Source organism: Macaca fascicularis, chromosome 20 (genome assembly GCF_037993035.2).
Source record: "Macaca fascicularis isolate 582-1 chromosome 20, T2T-MFA8v1.1".
NCBI lineage: Eukaryota > Metazoa > Chordata > Mammalia > Primates > Cercopithecidae > Macaca > Macaca fascicularis.
Window position 1 is genome coordinate 784836 of NC_088394.1, and position 23052 is coordinate 807887.

A 23052-nucleotide genomic window follows, 5' to 3' on the forward strand; every position below is an offset into this window, starting at 1 on the left:
GGGCGGCCTCGCTGGGACCGGCCGCAGTTCCTGCGCGTGCGCGCTTGGCCTCCCTAGTGCGTACTGGAAGTGCCGGCAGAGACCGGCTGAGAGGTGCTGCCCTGGAGGAGATGGAGGCCGCGGGTGGGTCCGAGGCGCAAGAGGAAGATGAGGACGAAGAAGAGGCGCTGCCGCACTCCGAGGCCATGGACGTGTTCCAGGAGGGTCTGGCTATGGTGGTGCAGGACCCGCTGCTCTGCGATCTGCCGATCCAGGTGTGTGCTGGCGGGGGCCAGGGGGGCGGGAGTCGTTCCCCGGGGGCCGGGCGTCCGGGCGCGCGCAGCCTCTGAAGGTGCTGGTGGGAGGCTGCGGCCCAAGGCTGAGGAAGGCGCCTCTGGGCGTAAACAAGGGTCTTTACCTTGGCCAGGCACACTCGCCTGCGGCGCGAAGTTTAAAGAGGAACCAAAACCCTCATTAGTGAGTGACATTAAATGAAATTTTAATGTAATTGTATTTAGGGGGCTGGGGGGACAGGGTCTTGCTCTGTCGCCCAGGCTGGAGTGCAGTGGAGCGATCTTGGCTCACTGCAGCCTGCACCTCCTGAGCTCAAGCCATCCTCCCACCTCAGCCTCCGGAGTAATTGGGACCACAGATGCGCGCCACCACACCCGGCTAATTTTTAAATTTTTTGTACAGAGGGAGTCCCACTATGTTGCCCAGGCTGGTGTCAAACTCCTGGGCTCAGGCGATTCTCCTACCTCAGCCTCCCAAAAAGCTGGGATTATAGGTGTGAGCCACCCACTCGGCCTGTAATAGCTTTAAAAGTCAAAGGTGATGCAAAAAAAAAAAAAAAAAAAAAAAAAACCCTACGATAAACGAAAAAACTTAGTTCCATTTGCCTCAAGCGTCAATATGCTTTGGCACGATACTTTTTATTTATTTGAGACTGAGTCTTGATTTGTCGCCAGGCTGGAGTGTAGTGGTGCGATCTTGGCTCACTGCAACCTCCCACTCCCAGGTTCACTACAGGAACACGGCACAACGCCCGGCTAATTTTTTGTATTTTAGTGGAGACGGGGTTTCACCATGTTGGCCAGGATGGTCTCAATCTCCTGATCTAGTGATCCGCTGGCCTCGGCCTCCCAAGTGCTGGGATTACAGGCGTGGACCACCGCACCCGGCCAGTTTTAAATGTTTTATATTTTGCTCATCATGGATATTTTAATTGCCTTGTATTTCTTAAATGTTGTATTAAAATATTTGTTATTACCGTTTTTTGTGTACACCTGCCTTACTCAGTCCTGGGCCCTGGCCTGGGTCCTGATGATCAGGGATACTCAGGGTGAACTGACAGGACCCCACCCACCCCTGGGGATGGATCCTCATGTGAGTTTATTCTCTTGCCTGTTTTTTAGCACCTCTTTCCCCCAGAGACTCTGTCCACTTTGGACATTAAAATGTGAGTGGAACATGAGATTGGGGCTCTGATGAATTGGGAAACTCTAACATATATGCAAGTACCCTTCCTTGCCCTTCGTAAAATGGAGCACCACTTTTTGGCCACTGTCAGCTTGTTCTTTGTTGTTGTAAAGACAGCCAGGGTTCCCACTTCTGCCCTTGGTCTTTTCTAGGTTACTTTGGAAGAAGTCAACTCCCAAATAGCCCTAGAATATGGCCAGGCAATGACGGTCCGAGTGTGCAAGATGGATGGAGAAGTAATGCGTAAGTGTGCCCTCCTCCCTTCAGGTTATGTGGTCCAGGCTTTCACAGCAGCAAAATGTAACAGTGCTGGTCAGCCTGCTCCGCAACTCACAGGCCATGCCCAGGGGTACTGGGGCAACCACAAACCTGCCCTGTGCACAGAGCTTCCGGGTTCCTTTCCTGCCATCGGAGGCTATGGCTTTGGGTTCTCACTGTGGATCTTCTCCCATCTGTGTCCGTGGTTGCAGCTGTGGTGGTAGTGCAGAGTGCCACCGTCCTGGACCTGAAGAAGGCCATCCAGAGATACGTGCAGCTCAAGCAGGAGCGTGAAGGGGGCATTCAGCACATCAGCTGGTAAGTGGAACGACAATCCCTTCATTATAGCCCTTCCTGGGGCTAGTGCTGTTCTTGGCACTGTCACCAGGCACCACCTGGAAACAGCTCTCAACTCTGCATGAGTACAGCACCACTGAAGTGATGAGCTCCCCGTCACAAGAGTTCAGACAGTGCAGGTCCTTCTGTGCCTGGGACTCCTGCCTCGGCCATCCCTAACATACTGCTTTCATCGCCATCACCCCATCCAAGCTGCTGGATATCCTCACTTGGGGACCCCGTCGGGCATTTCCAGTGTGTGTGGAAGTGGCCTCCCTAGTTATGGATGGTACACCTGTAGTGGCTACCATCCCCTTCTCACCTGGGTGCTGGCAGCCCTCACTCTCCTATTGGATCAACTGTCCTGTTCACTGAGTCTCAACACTGTCACCTATTGCATTAGCAAGCCGCCCCATACAGGCCTCTGAGAACAGAGCCTCCGTGCAGCCGCCTCAGAGCCAATTTGCACATTGTACAGAACAGCCCAGGTAGGGAGGACAGCTGCCCCAGGTCCCATAGGGCTGAATGCCTCAAGCCCACGCCATGCACAGCCACTCAGCTCACCCTGCTCAGGGCGTGTGGTTTACCTGCGTTCCCCTCTTGCAGGTCTTATGTGTGGAGGACGTACCATCTGACCTCTGCCGGAGAGAAACTCACAGAAGATAAAAAGAAGCTCCGAGAGTAAGTGCCGGCCACATCTTGAGCTGTAGGGGACAGCTGTTCTGTTGACCCCTAGTCCCCCGTGCTCTGCCAGAGGGCTGCGGCTCACTCTCTGGAGGTAACACCCTCCTCCAAGGAGCTTCCTTGGGGCCCTCCCCACTAGGAGAATGGCAGGCAGAGGGCACTGGAGGGGCCTTGCTGCTTCCCACCAGTGGCAGCTTAGGGCTACACAGTGCCAGGAGGGAGGAAATCAGAGTGGGCATGGAAGCGAAAGGCTATGACTATCTGACACTCAGTTCCCTGCCCCAGGGACTTGTGAGTCAGAGTGCTTCTGGGTCTGTGAGAGGATGGCCACTACCACTTCCTGGCCTTCCCAGAGGCCACATGCCTCCCCTCTGTTGTTTCTTCGTGGCCCCCCACAAGCCTAAGGAGGGGAGTCACAGATGTGTCCTTCTGTAGGGCAGGTGCTTTACGCCTTTCCTTCTTTTTCAGTTATGGCATCCGGAATCGAGATGAGGTTTCCTTCATCAAAAAGCTGAGGCAAAAGTGAGCCTCCAGACAGGACAACTCTCTTTATCACTGGTGGCTGAGCTTTTTCCCAGCAGGATCAGATCCTCGAGTCATTGTGCCTCTTTCACACAAAGGCACCCAACAGGAACTGTCAGCATGAACCTGGGGGCCCTCAGGACTAGGACAGGGTGAGCCAGTGCTCCCTTCTTTCATGTACTTGGCCTGAGACTGACCTCTCCTTGGGTCCAAAGACCCTGGTCACATGGCAGAGCCACAGCCTGGCCCTGTGTATAAAATAAACCTGTGTGCTTCTAAAAGTCAAAAGCCACAGTACCCTGGGTAGCAAAGACTGAGGTTGCCCCATCACAGAGGTGAGTTAAGGGGAGAGAATTGGTACACGTAAGTCCTATAGTCCAAGATGTCACACCACCAAAGCCTTGTGGCCACACCACTCCCCAAACCACACAACTGTGTTACCATCATCTCCACAGCAAGGAGGAAATAAAAGCAGAGTGGCTTTAGGGTCTGCGTCCTGGAGCTCACAGTGGCAGGTGGCAGCGAGCACAGCACGGCTATGTGTGGGCCCTCCAGCGTCAGCCTTTAGGGTTCGCCTGTAGCAGTGCCTTCAGCAGATTCAGTGGACAGGGAGGTAGTGCAGGGTGGAAATTGGAGCTGCTGAGGGTAGGGGCGGGGTGTTTCCCAGCACGTGGGGAGGGTGTGACAGCACATCCCTAGGTCCTTGTCCCAGCGTCGGCTACCAGGCACTCTAAGGAGAAAGAGCAAGGTGCACGTGCCCGGCTGAAGGATTTCACTGGGAAGCAAAAGAGCCTGTTGACTGTATCTGACACTCAGTTCCCTGCCCAGTGAGTTGGCTGCAGGCCCCTCCACAGCTCCCAGCCAGAAACAAAGAAGGAAGGGGAAGCCCTGGTCAAGTTAATGGCAGCTAAAACGCTCCCAGTCCATTTATTGGCCACATGAGGTGGTCGTCAAGAAACAAGTTAGAAGGTTATCACGGGAAGTAGTATAATAAATGCCCAGCAGTACGAGGGGTTCAACAGAAGTGAACAAGGCAAAAGAAAGAGGTCTGTGTCCAGGAAACAGGCCAGTCCCCACATGGAGCAGGTGACTCCTGTAAGCCTGTGAGGCTCAGAGTTGTCGTGTCTGGCTCTGGCCTGCTGGAGCGCACGACCCCCGGAGCCCGCAGCCAGCTCAGTGGAGCTGAGCGTCCAGTTCGTACTTCTCGCAGAACTTGTCAGTGAAGGGGATGCAAGTGAGGAACTCGCACCACTCACAGCGGACAGGATAGAAGTAGAAGAGGACCACCAGGCCAGCCAGGAGGCCCAGGAAGACCACCTGAAAGATGATGATCTGGCAGCGTTTCCGGTACAGGTCGAACTTGCCAAAGCTGATATAGGGCAAGAAGGCGAAGGAGAGGAAGAGGCCACTGATGAACCCTGAGATGTGGGCAAAGTTGTCGATCCAGGGCAGCAGTCCAAAGGTGAAGAGGAAGAGCACCACAGCCAGCAGCTTGAAGAAGGCACGCCAGGGCCGCGCCAGGATCTGCCAGCTCTGGAAGAGCTCCACAAAGAGGCAGGCCAGGATGCCAAACTGGGAGCCAGCCGGACCCACCTGGGGGATGGTTGGGGTAGCTATAAGGCTGTGGGGCTGGGCAGGCCCCCTGGACCCCAGGCCTCATCTTTGTGCCCCACTTCCCATGGCCCAGAGCATATTGGGACCGAGGACCCAACTGGAGATGCTCCCAGACAGTGCTCCATATGGACAGGTTCACAGCAGGCTGCAGGTGCACACGGAGGATCCCCACCCCGAGGGCCAGCCTTACCTCTGCTCGGTACGGCAGGAAGATGGCACTGGCCAGGTTGCCGGTGACACCACTCAGCAGGTAGATGATGGCTATGCGGTGCCAGCCTGCCAGCTTCTCCAGGTCCCGCAGGACGGTCATCTGGAAGCAGATGGACACCAGGCAGTGCAGGATCCTGTAGTCAGTAGCAGGTGGGGGTTGGGAGACATTCAACCTTTGGCCCCACACCATGTTTGGGGGTAGAGGCAAAGATGGGCGGGCTCATAAAGTAGAAAATGGTGTGGCTTCCTTGACTTCAAGCCACCACACTCTGAGTCTCTATCAAACTGGAATCATGTCTCTGCCACCCCCAGCCAGCCAATCCTGGGGACCCTGAGTCCCCCACCCAGCCCACAGTGTCACTTGCCCGGCGTGCAGGAAGAGGGACAGCCACAGGCGGTAGAACTGGTCAGGCACCTCGGGGTTGAGGAAAGGCAGGAGCCCACACACATCATCCATGCAGTGCACCTGTGCAGAGCAGCATATCAGCACTCACAGCAGCTGGGGGAGGGGAAAGACGGACACTCCGGACACCTACCTGAGAGCATAGCGTGGCCTCCTCATGGAAGTAGCCCCTCATGAAGTCACAGTACTCCCGGGAGGTGATCTCACACCTAGAAAGGCAGGCCGGGGTTCGGAGGCTGCTGCCTTGCCGAGGGGGATTGCTGAGATCCAGGGAAAGTTTCAGCCGCACCTACCCACCTTTGTTGGCCCCGAAGAAGTCCAGACCCCCTGTAACCCCACACCCTTGGTATACTGGGCTATTTCAGGGTTTAGTTAGGGAGAAGGCACAGCCCTAGGGCGATGCTCTGAGCCCAGAGACCAGCTGCACTCAGTCACACGCACACCTACCTGCCCTTGGTGCCAATGCAGCAGGGCCGTCCTGTGATGACACAGTCCATATGGGGATGGTTAGTGTGGTTCCCGGCGCTGTTTTTGGTGCAGATCTGGGTCACAAATGGGGATGAGCTGGGTCAGGGCCTCCCCCAACCTTTGGCCCCACACCATGTTTGGGGGTAGAGGCAAAGATGGGCGGGCTCATAAAGTAGAAAATGGTGTGGCTTCCTTGACTTCAAGCCACCACACTCTGAGTCTCTATCAAACTGGAATCATGTCACTTGACCTTTCAAGTCTCCATCTAGTTCTCTTGATCTACTTGCTCAGAGGGGCAGGCGTTGGTTGATGGACAGGCTGTGCAAAGGCCAGGTGCACAGCATCTGAAAACGTGAGGTGGTCCCATGATGGGAATCTCTGGCATCGCCAGTGGGTGGGGTGTGGCATTCTCCCCACATGACAAGGAGGATTCCCTAACCACCCCCAACTGCAGCTCACCGGCCACTTGGTGATATCTTCTGGCCACTCATGGGGGTCTTCAGAGGAGGGCTCATCACATACCCTGCACAAGCCAAGTATGTGGTCAGGCCCTGCTTCGAGCCCCTAGCATTGGCACCCTTCCAACTAAGTCCCCAACAAGGGGAGCCCCTACACCCTCTGCACCACGCCCCCCGGGGAAGATGTGGACAAAGGCAGGTGAGAGAGCTGCCGGCGGGACTAACCTGGGATCCTGGTGGCAGACAGAGCCAAACTGTCTCTTGTGGCCGGCAAGCTCTGGGGCGCTGGGATGGATGGGCCACTTCACCCACACTGCCAGCGTGGACTGTGGGAGGGGGACACAGGGTCAGGTCCAGATGGGTCAGGGCAATGAGGGGCACTCAGGGAGTCAGGAGTCAAAACCACTGAGCTCTTCCCTCGGCTTCTACAAGTCACCCCCACTCTTGAGATACACATGTATGTTGGAAAAGACTCTTAGAAAGAGTTCAACAGCATAATTCCTGTTAGCTGAAAATCAGAAACAACCTCTGTCCTAAATCAGGGAACTGGTATGGACTACGGCATCTCCATATAAGATGATGTGATTAAAGTTTGGATGAATCTTTTTCAAAAAATTGCTTAGTGGAAAGGCCGGGCGCGGTGGCTCAAGCCTGTAATCCCAGCACTTTGGGAGGCCGAGATGGGCGGATCACGAGGTCAGGAGATCGAGACCATCCTGGTTAACACGGTGAAACCCCGTCTCTACTAAAAAAATACAAAAAAAACTAGCCGGGCGAGGTGGCGGGCGCCTGTAGTCCCAGCTACTCGGGAGGCTGAGGCAGGAGAATGGCGTGAACCCGGGAGGCGGAGCTTGCAGTGAGCTGAGATCTGGCCACTGCACTCCGGCCTGGGCGGCAGAGCGAGACTCCGTCTCAAAAAAAAAAAAAAAAAAAAAAAAAATTGCTTAGTGGAAAAGAGGCCAATACCACTTATGTAAGCTTTAAGACACACGCTTGAAGAGTACCCCCAAATCAAAAGACCAAATCAGGTGATGGTCTCTGGAGCCAGGAGCTGGAGATGGGGGAGGGTAGGGATAAGGAGGAATGAATATGACAAGAAAGGCCTCGCACATAGGGACGGCGGGATGTGCCAGGAACGAGGGCGAAGGATCACTCTGCTGAGTCTATCTGAAATCTGAAGGAAAGAGCGACCACGAGGCAGACAAGGGTGGGAGTCCAGGGCGGGAAACGCACCGAGCACTCCTCCTCCGAGGTTTGTACGCAGCCCGACCTGTCGTTGCGCACGCAGCAGGCCGAGTGCTTCTCGCGCTCACGAGCTGAGCGAATGAAGCTGTGCACCTGCGGGTCCTGGCGCATGCAGGGCGAAAACTTGGCGCCCAGGTGGATGAGGGCCTCCTGCGGGCGAGGGAGACAAGCAGCTTCAGTCCGGGCCTCCTGCCCGCCGGGCACCTCCACGTCCCGCCCCCGCCGGCCCCGCCCCAACCCCGCCCTCACCGAGCTGGGCCCGATCCAGAAGTTCTCCTGCTGCACGTACTTGACGTTCTCGTAGACCCCGCGGTTCCGCAGCACCTGGGAGGTTGGGGAGCGGGATCAGACGGCCCGACTCGGGCCCTCTCCTCCCAGAGCGGGGCGGGAGGGGGTCCAGTGCCCAGACTCCACTCGTCTGGGCCCAGCAAAGGCACAGGGGCTCACCGAGTCCACCGTTTCATGCTGCGAGAAGCCCACTGGCGCGATGCCATAGATGCACACGGCTAGAATGGTGACGAGCGAGTGCACGAAGGTAAGCCAGTAGGTGAAGAAGGGCCTGCGGGGTGGAGCGTCAGCAGGGGCCTCATCCCCAACCCGGAGCCGCACCCTCCCCCAGGAGCCTCCATCCCAACCCAGGCCTTGCCTGCCACGCCTACCTGTGGTCGTCCATGTCCTCGATCTGGCGCTTGACAAAGCTGTCGATGCGCTTGCGGTAGGTGCGGTTGGTGAGCCGTCCCACCATGCCCAGCCCATATGGCCGCTTCTCCCGGGCGAAGAGCTTGCGCACCGGCACCGCGATGCGCTGGCCCCGCCGCGGCCCGGCGGTGCTCACCACCTCCTGTCGGAGCCGCACCTTGGGCTGCGGAGCTGCGGCGCCCTCCTTCTGCTTCCGCCAGCCTCGCTCCAGGGGCCTGGAGGGAGCCGGCGTTCATCCCCGCCCCAGCCCCCCAAGCTGCTGCCGTCCCTCCCCGGGGGTACCAGGGCACCCTGTCTCTATCCTGGTGAAGATGCTGGGCAAGTTGCCCAGCATCTGCCTCCTCCTTGCCCCCAACACTGCGCGCCTCCGGGGATGGCAGGGAACCGGAACCCGGGCCCACTGAGTTCTGCAACTCAGCAAGTATCACCTGTCACCTCCGCCTCCCCGTTGGATTCTGTCTAGCCCCTGGGCTCTAAGATTGCTGTCCCATTCACAGGCTAGCCATGAGGCTGGGGCCATGCCCAGCCCTGGGTCTCCCACCCCCGGTGGCCAGTGAGTTCCCAGTCCATCAGTCCATGGGGCTACCCCTTCCATCACCCACAGAGGTGAATGCGATACTCGCTCAGCTGTTCCTGAGGGGCCCCCCGGGTCTGTCTCTGGCCCCCTTCCCTGCCTGGGGCACTCACAGCATCAGATGGCTACGCTCAAGCTCACTGCGGTCCAGGGCCCCGCCGGTGAGGTCCGCCTGCTCCGGTGCCTTCTCCCAGTCCTTTAGTGCTGCCTCCGATGGGGACTCAAAAACTTCGTCTGGGTATGTGGAGAGCTCTTCATGGAGGATACCTTCCTGAGCAAACACATGAGGTCAGGGTGGACGCAGGGAGAAGGGAACAGGGAGGGGGGATGACGCTCTGGGCGCTTCTTACCCGGGCAAAGAAGGATGTGTCCAGCTCATCGGGGAAATCAGTTGTGTCCTCCTCCAGAAAGCTAGCTGGAGTGAAGCTTCGGCGCTGTGCCCGGCGCAAGGTGCCATCCCTAACAGAGCGGCCCTGGGGAGGGGAAGTGAGCATGAGACCCGGCTGCTGGCTCAGCCCCCACCCCCACCTTTCGCCCCTGCACCCACTTTCATCAGTGCTGCAGCCGCCCGGAAGCTCATCTTGGCCACCGACTCTCGCTTGCGCCGCCGCGGGAGCCGGTGGAAACCGGAGCGGGAGCTGGAGAAGGAGCAGAGGGAGGCAGCACCCGGTGTGACGGGAGTGTGAGGGGCACTCAGGCCTTCTGCAGTGTCATCTGCCACACGGAAGGCCCGACCACGGGCCAGGGGGTCTATGATCTGGAGGAGGGGAGGAGATGCTGGAGTCAGGACCATGGGGGCTCCTTGCTCACCCAGACACACAGAGGCCTTGCACAGACAGTGTGACTACTGCTCCTGACTCCTCATCGGCCCCTGGACAGCTGTATGGGCACCACTCCCACCCCACAGCACCTAGAGGTCCTGCCTGGAATGCTCCCCCATCCAGACACTGGTCCCCTGGTGCAATCCCAAGACCATGTCCCCATCCCAAAGTACCCCTTCCCAGAGACTGTTTCAGGTGCCTTCACGGGCAGGCTGTCTGACTGCCCTTCAAGACTGTGAACTCCCAAAGAGTCTCTTCTGCTCAGACTAGCTGTGTCTGCAGCCCCAGCCCCTGGGAGCAGAAGGAGGGGCCTGCAGGAGGCAGCAAGAGGCAGGCATACCTTCTGCATGCCCAGCTGGCATGGCCCCACATAGAGTGGGGGTGGCGTCTCGGTGCTGGTCAGCGACACGTTGTCCTGGCTGGGCAGGTCCAGCTCCCGGAGGACCTGGGGCTTCAGCTTTCCGTAGCGCTGGCTGCAGTGACGGATGCTCTTGCGCTGCCATTTCTGGGTGCTGTCACTGTCCTTGCTCACTCCAAACCAGTCAGCGGTCCCCCTGGCATGGCAGGGACTCAGCAAGGGGCAGCCAGATCGCCCCCTCCCAGGCAGGGGACTTCAAAGGCCCTCCTCTGGGGCGGCATGCCCTGCCCCAGGCCTGCAGTCAATCCAGGGGCCAGGGTCTGGGTGGGCAAGGTCTAATAAGAGGATGAGTGGGTTCCAGCCACCCCCTGAACTGTTAGCCAACTTCAAGTTCCCACTAGACCACAGCTGGCAGGCCCTGCCCAGCTGAGTGCTTCACAGAGGCCCTAACCCCACCATCCCTGAGGGGCAGTTGAGGGGAGACACTGAGTCCAGAGAGGGAGCGGAGAGCTCAACCCAAGAGAGCTTGGCCCCAGGACACCACAGAGCTCAGACAGCAGGTGCTCACAGGCCCAGGCAGGCTGTCCACGGCACTTGGACATGCAAACAAAAACACTGCCAGCACCTGCCGTTAGGAGCCCCAGGGAATGCCAACCACGCTGGCAGCTCCCAAGAGGCCACATGCCAAGCACATGCCAGAAGCACCAACACACTCATGACCTGTATGAGATACCTGAGCAGGGACCGAGAGACAGACTGGCGCTGTGGGAAGGCCCTGCGGGCAGCCCAGGGACCCAAGAGGGGTAGAGTGTGGACATGGCCGAAGTGTACTTGTCGGCTGCTAAGAGGCCAGAGCATCCGGGTGGTGGAGACAGAGAAGGAGAGAGTGAGTGCTGAAGAGAAGGGAGTGGAGCACGGTAGTGGGGTGAGAGCGGTCAGTCTCCAGAACAGGAGGAGGGCAAGGGGGTGTGGGGACCAACATGGAGGAGGAAGCTGAGACAGGAGGGCCCCTTGTTCTCATTCCCATCCTCAGTGTACCTGCCTCTGCCCCGCCAGCCCCCAGCTCCCACCCCGTGGAGCAGTTGGGAAGCGACGGTACCTGCGGATGGTCTGTGTGATGGACGTCTGGCGCTGCAGCACCGACCGCCGGAGCTCATGGTGGGGCGAAGAGATGTGGGCTGTCTCGGCTGGCATACTCACACTCCTCAGGAAAGCCTGTCGCCTCAGGGGCTGGGCAACAGGGTCATGGTGAGGGTATTGGACAGGGGGCGCCCACAGTCCCTGCTGGCCAGGACCTACCTGCAGAAAGCTGGGCTCTTCTGCTGTCGGGGGCGCCGCAGAGGGAATGTCCAGCTTTAGCCACGGTGGCTTCTTGCGCTGCAGGCTGCTCGTGCTGTCCCTGCGGGCCTCACTCATGGTTCCCGGCAGAGCAAGGCAGGCCTGCAGGGCGTGGTGTGTTACTCAATCATGACAACGCTGACAGCTGAAGATTCATTGTGCCCAGACCCAGGAGGGAAAAGCAGTGATAAGCCCAACTGTCGTGCTCATGTCCCCTATTGTCAGAGCCCTACTATGTGCTCAGCACTGACTTGCTCTGTGCCAGCCTTGTTCACTCCAACAGACAGTGCTGGGCACATCCTAGGTCCTCAGACAACATAAGTCCATGGGACAACAATCTGAGCACCCACTGTGATCAGGATACTGCTCTAGGTGCTTGAGGCACATTGGTGGAAAAACGAGACAAAATCCTTGCCCTCCTGGAGCTTATAGACTAGACAATAAACTTTTTAAATAAGTGAATGTGCCGGGCGCGGTGGCTCACGCCTGTAATCCCAGCACTTTGGGAGGCCGAGGCGGGCGGATCACAAGGTCAGGAGATCGAGACCACGGTGAAACCCCGTCTCTACTAAAAAAAAAAAAAATACAAAAAATTAGCCGGGCGCGGTTGTGGGCGCCTGTAGTCCCAGCTACTCGGGAGGCTGAGGCAGGAGAATGGTGTGAACCCGGGAGACGGAGCTTGCAGTGAGCCGAGATCGCGCCACTGCACTCCAGCCTGGGCGACAGAGCGAGACTCCGTCTCAAAAAAATAAACAAATAAATAAATAAATAAATAAATAAATAAATAAATAAGTGAATGTACTGGTTAAAAGATGCTAAGCGTGATGGGGGAAAGAAAACAAACTAGGGTTGCTTGACAGGGGGCAGTGAGGCCTCACTGTGGAGTGACATCTGAGCAAAGGTTTGAAGGAGGGGAGTGAGCACAGCTGGGGTCCAGGGGTTTACACACACAAGGAACAGCCAATGTGAGGTCTTACTGACATGGGGCTCACCCTAGTCCGTGCCCAGGGCAAATCTCAGACCTGTCTTACCCAGGCCTCACCCTCTTACCCACCAAAACTTCCACTCCAGAGACAAAGGGCCCACTATGCACATGACAGCCTGTAAGGGGTGTGTGATCGGTCCACTGCATAGAGTCACCACATTCAGGAAAGAGGGTGACAGAGCAGCAGCTTGTGGCCCAGGCTCCAGTGCACAAATGACTTTCCAGAAACCACCTGGGCGCAGACACCATCGTGACCACCAGGTGGCAGCACGTGCCCAGAAACAGCAGCGAAGCTGCTCGGTGCTGGGGCTGCCGGGCATTGCGTGGTCACCTCCACCATGAGCATCCCAGGCACCGTGCCAGAGCCCAGGGAAGGCCCCAGAGCAGAAAGACCAGGGTTCAATTCTGGCCACCACTGCCTGGCTGTGTGACTATGACTCCATTTCCCCCTTACACCTTCCTGGCAGACCTGCAGCTGTCCCCAACCCAGGGGGACCACACAGGGATTCCAGTGGAGACCCAAGTTGAGAAGGGCCCCTGAGCATGACATGAGACAGATAGTAGGGGGTTGGCCAGAGCTTCCTGAAGCAATTTTGGACAGAAAACCCCAAATTCCTCAGCCTCTTTAAGGAGCTGCAGCCTCTGACAGGCTCGGAGCTGCAGGGTCTACAACCCACCCACTAAGGCCCCAGAAATGGCTTTCACTCACAGGTCTCACTCTCAACTGCTTGAAGGAAAGTCTCACCTATGCTGTACAAATAGGGAAACTGAGGCCAGGAGAACACAGGCTTGCCTTGCTCAAGGTCATATATGGAGGGTAGCACAATTAGAGACAGCCCAGGGTGCTGTTCACAGTTCCTGATGGCCTCATGCCAACCAGGGGCAGGCCTGGGACAGAGCTCACGGCTCTTCCGACCCTGCACTACCAGGGAAACGCTGGGAATGCTGCTCACAGCTCCTACGGGTCCTACATGGACCAGGACACAGGTGGGAGGGGGTCCTTCAGGGATGCCTTCTATTGGCTCCTATCCTACCCCTCACACTCCAGCCCCTGATCTGAGCTGACTGTGCACTTCAGGTCCCAGGTGAGAGTTGGGGGGCAAAGCTTTGGGGCACTCCCCAGACATGGTGCCCAGGGGTCGTTCCATCCACATGGCCCCCTAAGGCTGAGTTCCTGTCCCTGGCCCATACTTGGCCTGGAATCAGGGGCAAAAGCCAAGGGCGGCAGCTTGCCTCCACATCACTGGGAATCCCTCCAGGGCTCCTCGCCCATGCAGAGCCCCAGAGTGCAACAGGGTCAGACAGGAAGGCATCCTGAGAACTGGGTGGGTCAAGATCCCTCTGGGAACAGCACCAGGAGACCCCTCTGCATCTGACGCATGGCCCAAACCCAGCCCAGACCTGCGTGTCCTGGATACGGCCCAGCCACAGTGTGAAGGGGTCACAGCTCAATTTCCTCATCATCCCCCAGCCCTTTCTCCGCAGAGCATATGGACTGCAGCACCATCACCCTGCTAGTAAGGAATAGTCAGGAGGGGCCACCTCTGAGTCTCAGACACTAGGGGTGGAATTTCAGACAGCGTCAGGCATGTTGGGAAGGCAGGTCGTGCTCGGGAAGGGGCTTCGGGAACCCACAGTGCTGGGACAGCATTCTGAGTACACCCCCAGCATGTTCTCACCCAGAAAACGGACAACTGCTCTTAGTGAGGCCATTATAGGGGCCAGAGAGGAGCAGGGCGCAGAGTAGAGACTGGGGCCACTGCCATGAATCAGCAGGCTGAATCCAGGGGGCCAGCCTCTCCAGGAGTCTCCACCTGTGCCCAGCGGCACTAGGCGACATCCAGCTGGTTCTTCACTCAGGAGTGTGAATGACTTTTGCCAACAGAGACCTTTGCCAGCTGATGGGCTCACATACATCCATGACTCCCATGGCTCCTGCTCTCCACCGCTCCTCACACCTGACTCCCTCCCATCGCAGAGCCCCGCAAATGCGCTCTGCCCAACCTCCCCTGCGTTGCAGGACCTGCAGCCTCAGGCTGCCCCACTCCCCAGAGGTGGTCCTTGGCCTGGATCTCCGGGTACAGCACAGGACAGGAGTTCATTCACATGTGTATGGGCCACTGTCCTGTCACTGCTGGTTCCACAGTGCTCAGGACCAGCCTGGTCTGAAGCCACCAATGGGTAAACTGATCACTGAAGAACACAGGCCATCTGGTCCCTAACCTGGGGTAATGGGGGATTCCTCAAGATGACCCCTCAACTGGCTCTGGGAGGAGAAGCTGTCTGGCATAAGCGGGTGCGAGCAGGAACAGTTAGAGGGTGAGAAGAGCTGAGAGCTGTGAGCGTGTACGGGGAACCTGACCTCCCAGTACTGTCTCAGCCGGGGCCCACAGGCGGCCCCAGGAGGCAGTAGAGTACTCAGCTCATGAGGGAGGCACCGGCCGCCATGCCTGTACATCCAGGTCTCCTGGGGTTCCCCCGCCTCCACAAAAATCACTCCTGTGCTAGGAGTGCAGGCAGAAGGGAACCTGAGAACCCACTCAGTTACAGGTCCTGCGGGTGGGCAGTGCTGGGTGTTCCGGCCTGCCCCACCCCTGTGCCTAGATCCCCATCTGGGCCTCGAGTGGGTGGGATTCACAAAGGAAGAGCCAGAGTAGGCGTGGGGAGAGGCTGGCCCAGGCTGGACAAAGAGTCTGGCCAGGGAGCGGCACATTGCCCTCCCAGAGACAGTGGCTCAGTGTCCAGGCCTTCCCCAGGCACACAGTGGGCTCTTGTTCCCAGAAAACCCCTCGGGGGGATCCAAACAGTGTCTCCCCCACCCCGCTGACCCCTCAGTGTATGGGGAAACCGTGGCCCATGGAAGGCCTGACTGCCTGGGGTCACACAGTATCTGAGTCACTGCAGCAGCATCACAGCTGCCAGCCCAGGCCCAGCCCCATCAGGAGACACCCAAAGCCACAGTGCATCCCAGGACCAGCTTGGGGACTGGGGGCAGGACTCTCAATGAGGCTGAGGGACGAGGAGGGTCAAGGGAGCCACTGGCGCCATGCACAATGAAGTCCACTCTGGCTGCCTGCAGAGCCTGGTGTGGAAGAGCTGGGTGGGGGATGGTGGAGAGTCCTGTTAACTCAGGTTTTTGCTCTGGGGATGTCTGGGGACCCATCAAGCTGGCCGCGTGCACAGGTGCAGGGAGAGCCAGAAAGCAGGAGCTGATGCAAGGAGGCCACTGGGTACAGCCCAGGCTGATGCTCAGGCCCCATGTGTCTCCACCTACAACCCTAAGCAAGCCTCAGCTTTCCCATCTGGAAATCAGGGGTCACAGCAGTGCCTGGCACAAAAGGCAACAGCTGACTCCACCACAGAGTGTCTGGTGCAGCCTGTGGGCACTTGGTACTCTCTGAGGGGCAGGAGCTGGGGGGTGAAAGGGCCCTAACTAGAGCATATGTAACAAGAGGGCAGCCCTGGGGATACCTGAGGACAGGACCCTCCAAAAGTGTCGAGTTTGGGAAAAGACTAGAGAGAAGCTCTGGCCAGTCCGGGCACAGACAGTGGCCACAGCCAGTGTGGAGCTGCATCCTCAGGTGTGAGCAGCAACCACCTCTGTGCTCAGGCCTGCCCTGCACACTCACAGGACCATGCTGGCAGGGACAACCGGCGGCAGAGTTGACTACCAACCCCAGGACCAGAACCATCAAGCCTGGGCTCTGCTCCGCCCAGGGAACTGCCTGCTGCCAAGGTCAGCTGAAGCAAGGGGCCTCACCCCGGGACACCTGCCCAGAAGTGTCCTCAGCTCACCTGAGCCTCATCCCAGGGGGAGGTGGCTGCTCCAGCATCCCCACCCACACGCTGCTCTCTGACCCTCAGTCTTCTGTTTGACTCCTAATCTGAAGCTCAATCCTAGATCTCCCTTGAGAAGGGGGTCGCCAGCTGTCTGGCAGCCTAGCATCCAGGTCTTCTGGATTAATGAAGGGAGAGTCACCTGGCCTCTCTGCCTTGTCTGTTAATGGCATCATGCTGAGAATGATATTTGCTAGGCCCTTTGCAAACCCCAAAGTGCTCTTCAACCCTCCCAGTGAAGCCCCTTCTTTTCTGTGGAAGAAATTAGGTTTAGGGTGGAACAGGGCAGGCCTAAGACCTTTGCAGGGTCCTCTCCAGGTCCCCAGCAGGACACACTGGCTCCCTACCTCCCCTCATCACCCTAGACAAGTAGACAGAACAAGAGGTTTCCTGCTACAGGCCATCTGTGAGGGAAGCCGCCCTAGGGCCTGGAGACACAGGAATCCCTGAGGACCTGACCTGGGAGGGTAGTGCACAAAGGGGCCAGCATTGGGGAGGGGGTGGGGTGCTGTCCCAAGGTTCAGCTAGCAAATGTAGCACAGGGGTCACCAAAACTAAACCCCCAACTCAGTTGGGTCTGACAGTGGCTGACATGGCAGACACACCCAGGAATCAGGGGATGCCAAGTGCAGGTCAGGGCACCTGTCCAAGCCACACAGTCAGAAAGGGGATGGCAGCAAGGACTTAGCTACACTAGATCCTGGGTGTAAACTGTCTGGTAAGCTGGTCACTTCTAGTCCCCAGTCTGGAGTCTAGCTGGGTCCCAGGAGTTAGGCAAAAGCACTCTTCCCAGGCTGGAGGTGGGAAAGGCCCACATCCCATGCACATGTCTGACCAGAGGACAGATGGACAGCCCAGTTACCAGTCAGAGCCCTCCAGAGGTATCCCTGACTGACCCTACACACATGCTCCTAGGTGCCCAGGCACCCAGGCGACCCCGCAACCCCCTCCCAGGACCCACCAGAAGCAGGACAGGACTGGAGAGGCCCCAGCAGGGAAACCAAGTCAGAGCAGAAATGGCTTCGGTCCTCAGCAGCCTGGCTCAGTTTCTTCAAACCAGATCCTGACTGATCACATTGGTCTGTCTAACCCCTGGGAGGGGTCCTCCGTATCCATCTTCCAGATAAGGAAACTGAGGCTCAGGGAAGCCAGTCACTGCCTGAGGTCCCAAAGCCTATAAGGGAGTTCAAAGCCTTGGGCCAGGTCTGTCCAGGAGCTGTGGTAGAAGGGACCCTGTCTGCAGACCCCCAGAAGACAAGGCAGACCACCCGAGTTCTTCAGCCTTGTGGCTGTGGACAGCTGTCAGACCTCTCTGAGACCCCTTGCCACATGCTCCATCAGGGGCATCTCAGCTGAAGGAGGAAGGAGTCACCCCCAAAATCGTCCAACTCAGAAAACAGGCAGAGAAGCCGAGGAATCCGATCATTAGGCAAAATGTGATCCTGGCACAGACACTGAGGTGAGGGAACTGGAGCCAGTGTCGGGGAGGCCCTCACAGCTGAGAGCAACTGGGGGTGCCCTGGGCAGGGACTGTAGCTGGGAAGATCCTGGGGAGGGCCTGATGGTCCCTCAAAGGCAGGAGAGACCTGGGCGGCTCCCCCTAAACCAAGAGCGCCCCCTAGAAAGTCAGTTCCCCAAAGCGGGGGTTTGTCTGGCCAGCTCATGAGAGGTGCTGGTTGAGGGACAACAGCAACCCCCCTACCCTGCTCCAGGGGCCTGTTTGTGCAATGGAGGCCAGCCAGCCAGTGAAGGCTGCTTGGAAGGGCTGGGAAAGGGTCTGAGGCCCAGTGTCTTCAATCTGGGACCACCAGACTCCCATGCACTCCATTTGCCCCTGCCCCATTCTCAGGAAAAGGGGCCCAGCTTACCCAGAATGACCCCTGGTGGCAGGGGGCTCTGCCTCAGGGACTCCTTGAGCCCCAGCCAGCTGCTAGGTCCCCAGCTTCTGCCCACCCTTGGGGTGGGGGCTAGGAGGTTGGGGTTGGCTCCACAGGGGTGGGGAGAACTCAGCCTGGGACTGCCCGGGCATCTAGCTGGGTCAAACCTGAAAAGCCAGTTTCATCCTTGAATCTTCTCCCGGTCTCCAACAGGAAGTCCCGTTGGCGGGTGGGAGTTCCCAGGATAGGAGTAGGGCCTCCAGACCTAGGCCCCACCCACCCAGACAGACACACACATTCACAATCTTAAGTGGCACACACAGAAGGAACTCTGGTCAGGACCACCTGGACTGGAAGCAGGACTTGGGGGGCCAGGGAAGATCCCCTGCCCATTCCCCACCCAGCCCCACAAACATGCCCCCAGCATGACAGCCAGCCAGGCCCTCTGCCAATGCCCTGAGCATCCGGGGTCTGGCTGTCACGCCAGCTGGGAGAAGGCCTGTCCCTGTTGGCCTCTGCACACAGAGTGAGGGTCTGTCTTTGGGAGTCGCTCCCAGACCACCCTGGAGCTTCGATGTTTACAGATCGGGGAGTCAGCGTTGTGGGGCAGAAGGTGGAGTCAGTCCCCCACCCCCAGCTCCACGGCTCCTGCTATTCCCATCGGTGAGGGCGGCTGGGACAGGGACCATCCCGCCTTTAGCTGGAGTTTCAACTTGGAGGCACCACCCACCGGTGGTGGCCGGGAAGGAAAATGTAGTGGGGGGAGCTCAGAGGAGCCTGGGGCACCCCCGGACTTCAGCCTCCCGCTCCTGGGACCCTCAGCTGTTGGGCGGGGGCTGGAGCCGAGCTGTCCGGCCAGGCCAGGCCGCTGGGACTGCTAATCCGGCCACGGGCTATTTTTGCGGCGCGCCGGGCGAGGAATCCGGGGCTGGGCCGCCTCGGCGGGCGACTCGGAAAACTCCGGGAAGAAGAGTCCGGCCGCCCCAGCGAAGACTCGCCGCGATCCCTCCCCAGCCCCGGCCCCGGCCCCGGCCCCGGCCCCGACACGGCCCCGACCGCTCAGAGCAGCTCCGGCCACGGGGTGCTGAGGACGCGCCCCGCGCTCGGCGGACGCTGCCCCGGAACCCGCCCGTCCCCGGAGCCCTGCGCTCCCGGTCGCGCTCACTCACCGCCGCCGCCGGGGGTCCTTGGGGGGTCCTGAGGGCTCCAGGGAGGAGGGGCTGCCGCCGCTGGCCGGGAGGGCGCCGGCGCCGAGTCCCCGCCCGCCCGCCGGTCCGGCCCGCCCGGGAATGCCATGGAGTGAGGGGCGTGCGCGCCGGGGGCGGGCCCGGCCGGAGGGGGCGGCCGCGCTGACTCAGGGCTCAGGAATGCGCGCCGCCCGCCTGCCCGGCCCAAGTCACCTCCTCCCGGAAGGCCGCTGGGCTCCCTTCTCCCCAGAGTCCGCCCGTGGGGACGCCTGGGGCTGAGGTCTCCAGCGCCTTGACCCAACGGAGGGCCTGGTGGGAGCTCCGCCTCTCCCCTGGCTCCAGATTGAGGCCTGACCTGTCGTCCTGCCCAGATTTGTGCTGAGAAGACCGGGAGTGAGAAGGGAGGGCAGGTACAGGGTAGAGGGTGGAGGATGGGTGGGTATCCCTGGCTCCCCTAAACCCGACCTCCTCCAGAGGCCCACACTCACCCAATCCCACTGAGCACTCAGTTCCCTCACACACATTCATGTGCACCGATCACTCACAATCACACACACACCTTCCCACATTCTTCCACTTCATGGGTTCATTCGCCTACACATGCACAGGCTCACATGCACCCACCTAGTCATGTACATCTTTCTATGGGTACATACTCATACCACTCACACATGTACACGTGTGCTGTATACAGTGATGCACACACTCAGTTCAGGACCACAGTAATTACCCCTCCCCCTGCCCCGTGCCCCCACCCCCAGAAGCCCTGCCCCACCAGCAAGCCCTCAGGCCAGCCTGCACCAGGCCCCACCTGAAGCCACTGAGCAGAGGCAGCGCAGTGTCTGGTGTCCACTCTGGGCTCTTGTCACTGTCTCAGAGCTTAGCGGCCACCCCGGGGTGGGCTCATATCCCTGCACAATCTGGGCTGCACTCAAAATGACCCTCTGCTTTCAGCTGGGGCTGCTAGTGGGAGTTTCCCAGCATTTCTCTCCTGACACTGGGTGGGTTGACCCACCCAGGGCACATCCCAGGGTGGGGCACAGGGGTGCCAACAGCAGAGTACAGGCAGGGTTGTCCAGGAGCTCTGAGTGGTAGGGGCCGAGGCTTCCTCTGGAGAGAGGGTACAGGATCCCTTCTTCCCATGGGTCCCTAAGGATCCCTCTACAGGGTGCCCCCTCAGGCCTCGGACAAGTGTGTCTTCAGGTCCTGTGCTGGTCACAAGGCTGCTGCTGCTTCAGTGCCATCCTCTGGGTCTGGGTGGCACCAGTCCTCTCCAAACTGAGCTGTTGCACCCAGTGCCCAATGCAGACAATGGCCTGGTCCTTGACTACACAGAAAAGAAAGGGGACAATTTGAACGAAAGGTGCTGGTACACTTATGGGTAGATCCCAGAGCCTGGGCAAGAATCCTCTGCCCGTATCCTTGTCCGTGCCATGGAACAGGGTGGTGCCTGCACATAGTGGGTCCTCTCTGAACACAAGCAATATCAACACAATTCTCATGGAGAAGGAGACAATGAAAGCTTTGGAGGGGGTGGAGGGGAACTCCACCAGAGGGATGACTGCCAGTGCATCAGGGACACCAGGTGAGAGGGAGCCTGCTCCGGTGCCAACACTCAGTGCTCCTGTAGCCTGCATGTGCCACCCCTCCCATGCCAGGCTCACAGCCAGAGACAGGACAGTCTCCGTGCTTAGCAATATTGACCCCTGCCAGGGATAAGCAAGCCCTACTAGGCCTGGATGCCCAGACTAGGCTGGCAGGGCCACAAGTGGTGTCCTCTCTGGAAAGCTGGGGACTGGGCTTGCCTCCAAAGCATGCCACAGCTGGGCATCTGATGTCAGCAGGTCTCCTCCTGCAGTGGACGCTGTCAGACCCCACCCAGACACGCTCCAAGTCCCAGATACTCATCGCCAGCTGCCAGGAGCACCAGCCACAGCTGGCTCTGAGCTGAAACACCCCACACCCAGCAGTCACCTTCGGTGGAGAGCATGCCCCAGTCTGCCCCTGCAGACAAATCCCCATCTTACAGCCTGTGTCCAGGAATCCCCAGGTTCTCAGCCCACCCTGGCCTCCTGAGTGAGGTCATCAGAAGGATGATCACAGGGGGTTCAATACATGTGTGCTCAGTGTCAGGCCTCTGAGCCTTCAGATGGCCTGAAGCAAGTGAAGAATCACAGAAGAAGTGAAAATGACCGGTTCCTGCCTTAACTGATGACATTACCTTGTGAAGTTCCTTCTCCTGGCTCAGAAGCTCTCCCACTGGGCACCTTGTGACCCCCACCCTGCCCACCAGAGAACAACCCCCTTTGACTGTAATTTTCCACTACCTACCCAAATCCTATAAAACGGCCCCACCCGTATCTCCCATTGCTGACTTTGTTTTCGGACTCAGCCCACCTGCACCCAGGTGAAATAAACAGCCTTGTGCTCACACAAAGCCTGTTTGGTGGTCTCTTCACACAGACATGCATGAAACTCAGGACTGTACCCAGTCCACATGGACAACTGTGTGCACATATGTGTGCTCTGCCTCATGCCTGCCCTACTACTCTCTGTTCTGGTGGAGGAGCCCCCCTATACGGAAACCCAGCTCCTGGCCCCTCTCCTCCCACTTCCTGCACCCTGGAGAAATGGAAAACAGCTACAGTTGCCCAGCACTCACAGGGCTGCTGGGCAGGCGTCTTGAGAATGGGTGGGTGTCTACACCAACCCCAGGGTTTGTGGACCTCACACCAGGACACGAGAGAACAGGAGCCCTGACCAGTAAGAGGAGTGTTCCCAACAACTACCCCAGAATCCTCAGCTACCCCAGAATCCTCAGCTCAGCTTTCAGGCCACAAGTAATCACCCAAGGGGTCAGACTCTGGGCTTTGGAGAGTCCCTGGAATGATCAGAACTGCCCCTGCCTGGGGAGCTCCAGGGATGGGCCCATGACCAGCTCCTGGCTATTTGGGGAAGAGGCAGAAGTGGGCCAGGCCAGCCAGTGGCCTGAAGTCATAGGGCTATTTCTGAGGCAGCTGCCCCTCCCCATATCCCAGGGTTTGGCAAGGGGTTCCCATAAGCACCTGGGCCCAGGGCCCAGCAGCACAGACCCAGGCAGGGAGGATGTAGCTCACACACACCCCACTTTGGCCTGCCCAGTGGCTGCCTTCTCTGCCCAAGGAAGCTTTGACCCTCCGGGGATCACCAGACACAGAGGGCGCTGGGGACCAGTCAAGAGGCCAGCAGCCACCCTGCTGGGAAGCTGCCAGCTCAAAGCTGTGTAGAGGAGCCCATGGGCTCTGACTTGACACCCGCTTCAACAGTTGTCAGCACCCCCCTCCATCAGAGAGAAGACAGAGCCAGTGTGCTGGGCACCCTGGGGTCCTGAGGCTGATACTAGAACCCTGGCCCCTGTGGCCGATAGAGCCACATCTCTCAAGGACTTGCTTATAAAGGCTCCAGTGACTGATGGCCACGCCTCCTACAGCTAGAGGCAGCTCCAGCCCGTCCACAGCCTATGGCCTGTTGTGGAGGTCGGGGGTCAGGGCTGCTCACCCCAGCACCAATACTAGCCTTCACTCCTTTCAAAGCCTCGAGGGTGTCCTCCATCTTCCACTGATATCCTTGCCTCCTCCAACAAGCCTGTTCCAGCCCAGCAGTGGGGCAAACTGGGGACAGAGGAGGCCCCAGGCCCCCCTCCTCTCACCTGGCACCACTTTCTCTTGTCCCGGACCAGCC

The 23052-nt window shown here is 58.8% G+C and overlaps 2 protein-coding genes across 22 annotated transcripts; one reads left to right on the top strand and one right to left on the bottom strand.

Annotated features, from left to right (window-relative positions):
- The first annotated feature begins 55 nt into the window (after positions 1–55).
- Positions 56–3743, top strand: SNRNP25 (small nuclear ribonucleoprotein U11/U12 subunit 25). The gene is made up of 5 exons (XM_005590717.4): positions 56–254; positions 1611–1701; positions 1929–2034; positions 2659–2733; positions 3205–3743. The coding sequence occupies exons 1-5, from the start codon at positions 111–113 to the stop codon at positions 3260–3262; spliced, it is 474 nt and encodes a 157-aa protein (XP_005590774.3). The 5' UTR covers positions 56–110; the 3' UTR covers positions 3263–3743.
- Positions 3744–4150: 407 nt separating this feature from the next.
- On the bottom strand, positions 4151–19439 carry RHBDF1 (rhomboid 5 homolog 1). 21 transcript variants are annotated; one of them, XR_012429549.1, is made up of 19 exons: positions 19315–19439; positions 11408–11548; positions 11208–11338; positions 10842–10949; positions 10091–10304; positions 9477–9686; positions 9280–9402; positions 9043–9200; positions 8316–8570; positions 8104–8215; positions 7906–7980; positions 7645–7806; positions 6637–6737; positions 6413–6476; positions 5933–6297; positions 5619–5694; positions 5448–5548; positions 5063–5216; positions 4151–4851 (listed from the first exon to the last, which is right to left on the bottom strand). XR_012429549.1 is itself a non-coding variant. In XM_005590728.5 (19 exons), exons 2-19 carry the CDS (start codon positions 11522–11524, stop codon positions 4432–4434), a joined length of 2676 nt encoding a protein of 891 aa, XP_005590785.2. In that variant the 5' UTR covers positions 11525–11548; positions 19315–19439; the 3' UTR covers positions 4151–4431. The 21 variants fall into 21 exon arrangements, 8 of the variants coding, with proteins under 8 accessions (XP_005590785.2, XP_073884420.1, XP_073884422.1 ...); XM_005590728.5 differs by having other exon boundaries at positions 5933–6027; XM_074028319.1 differs by having other exon boundaries at positions 5933–6027; positions 11408–11591.
- Positions 19440–23052: the final 3613 nt, after the last annotated feature.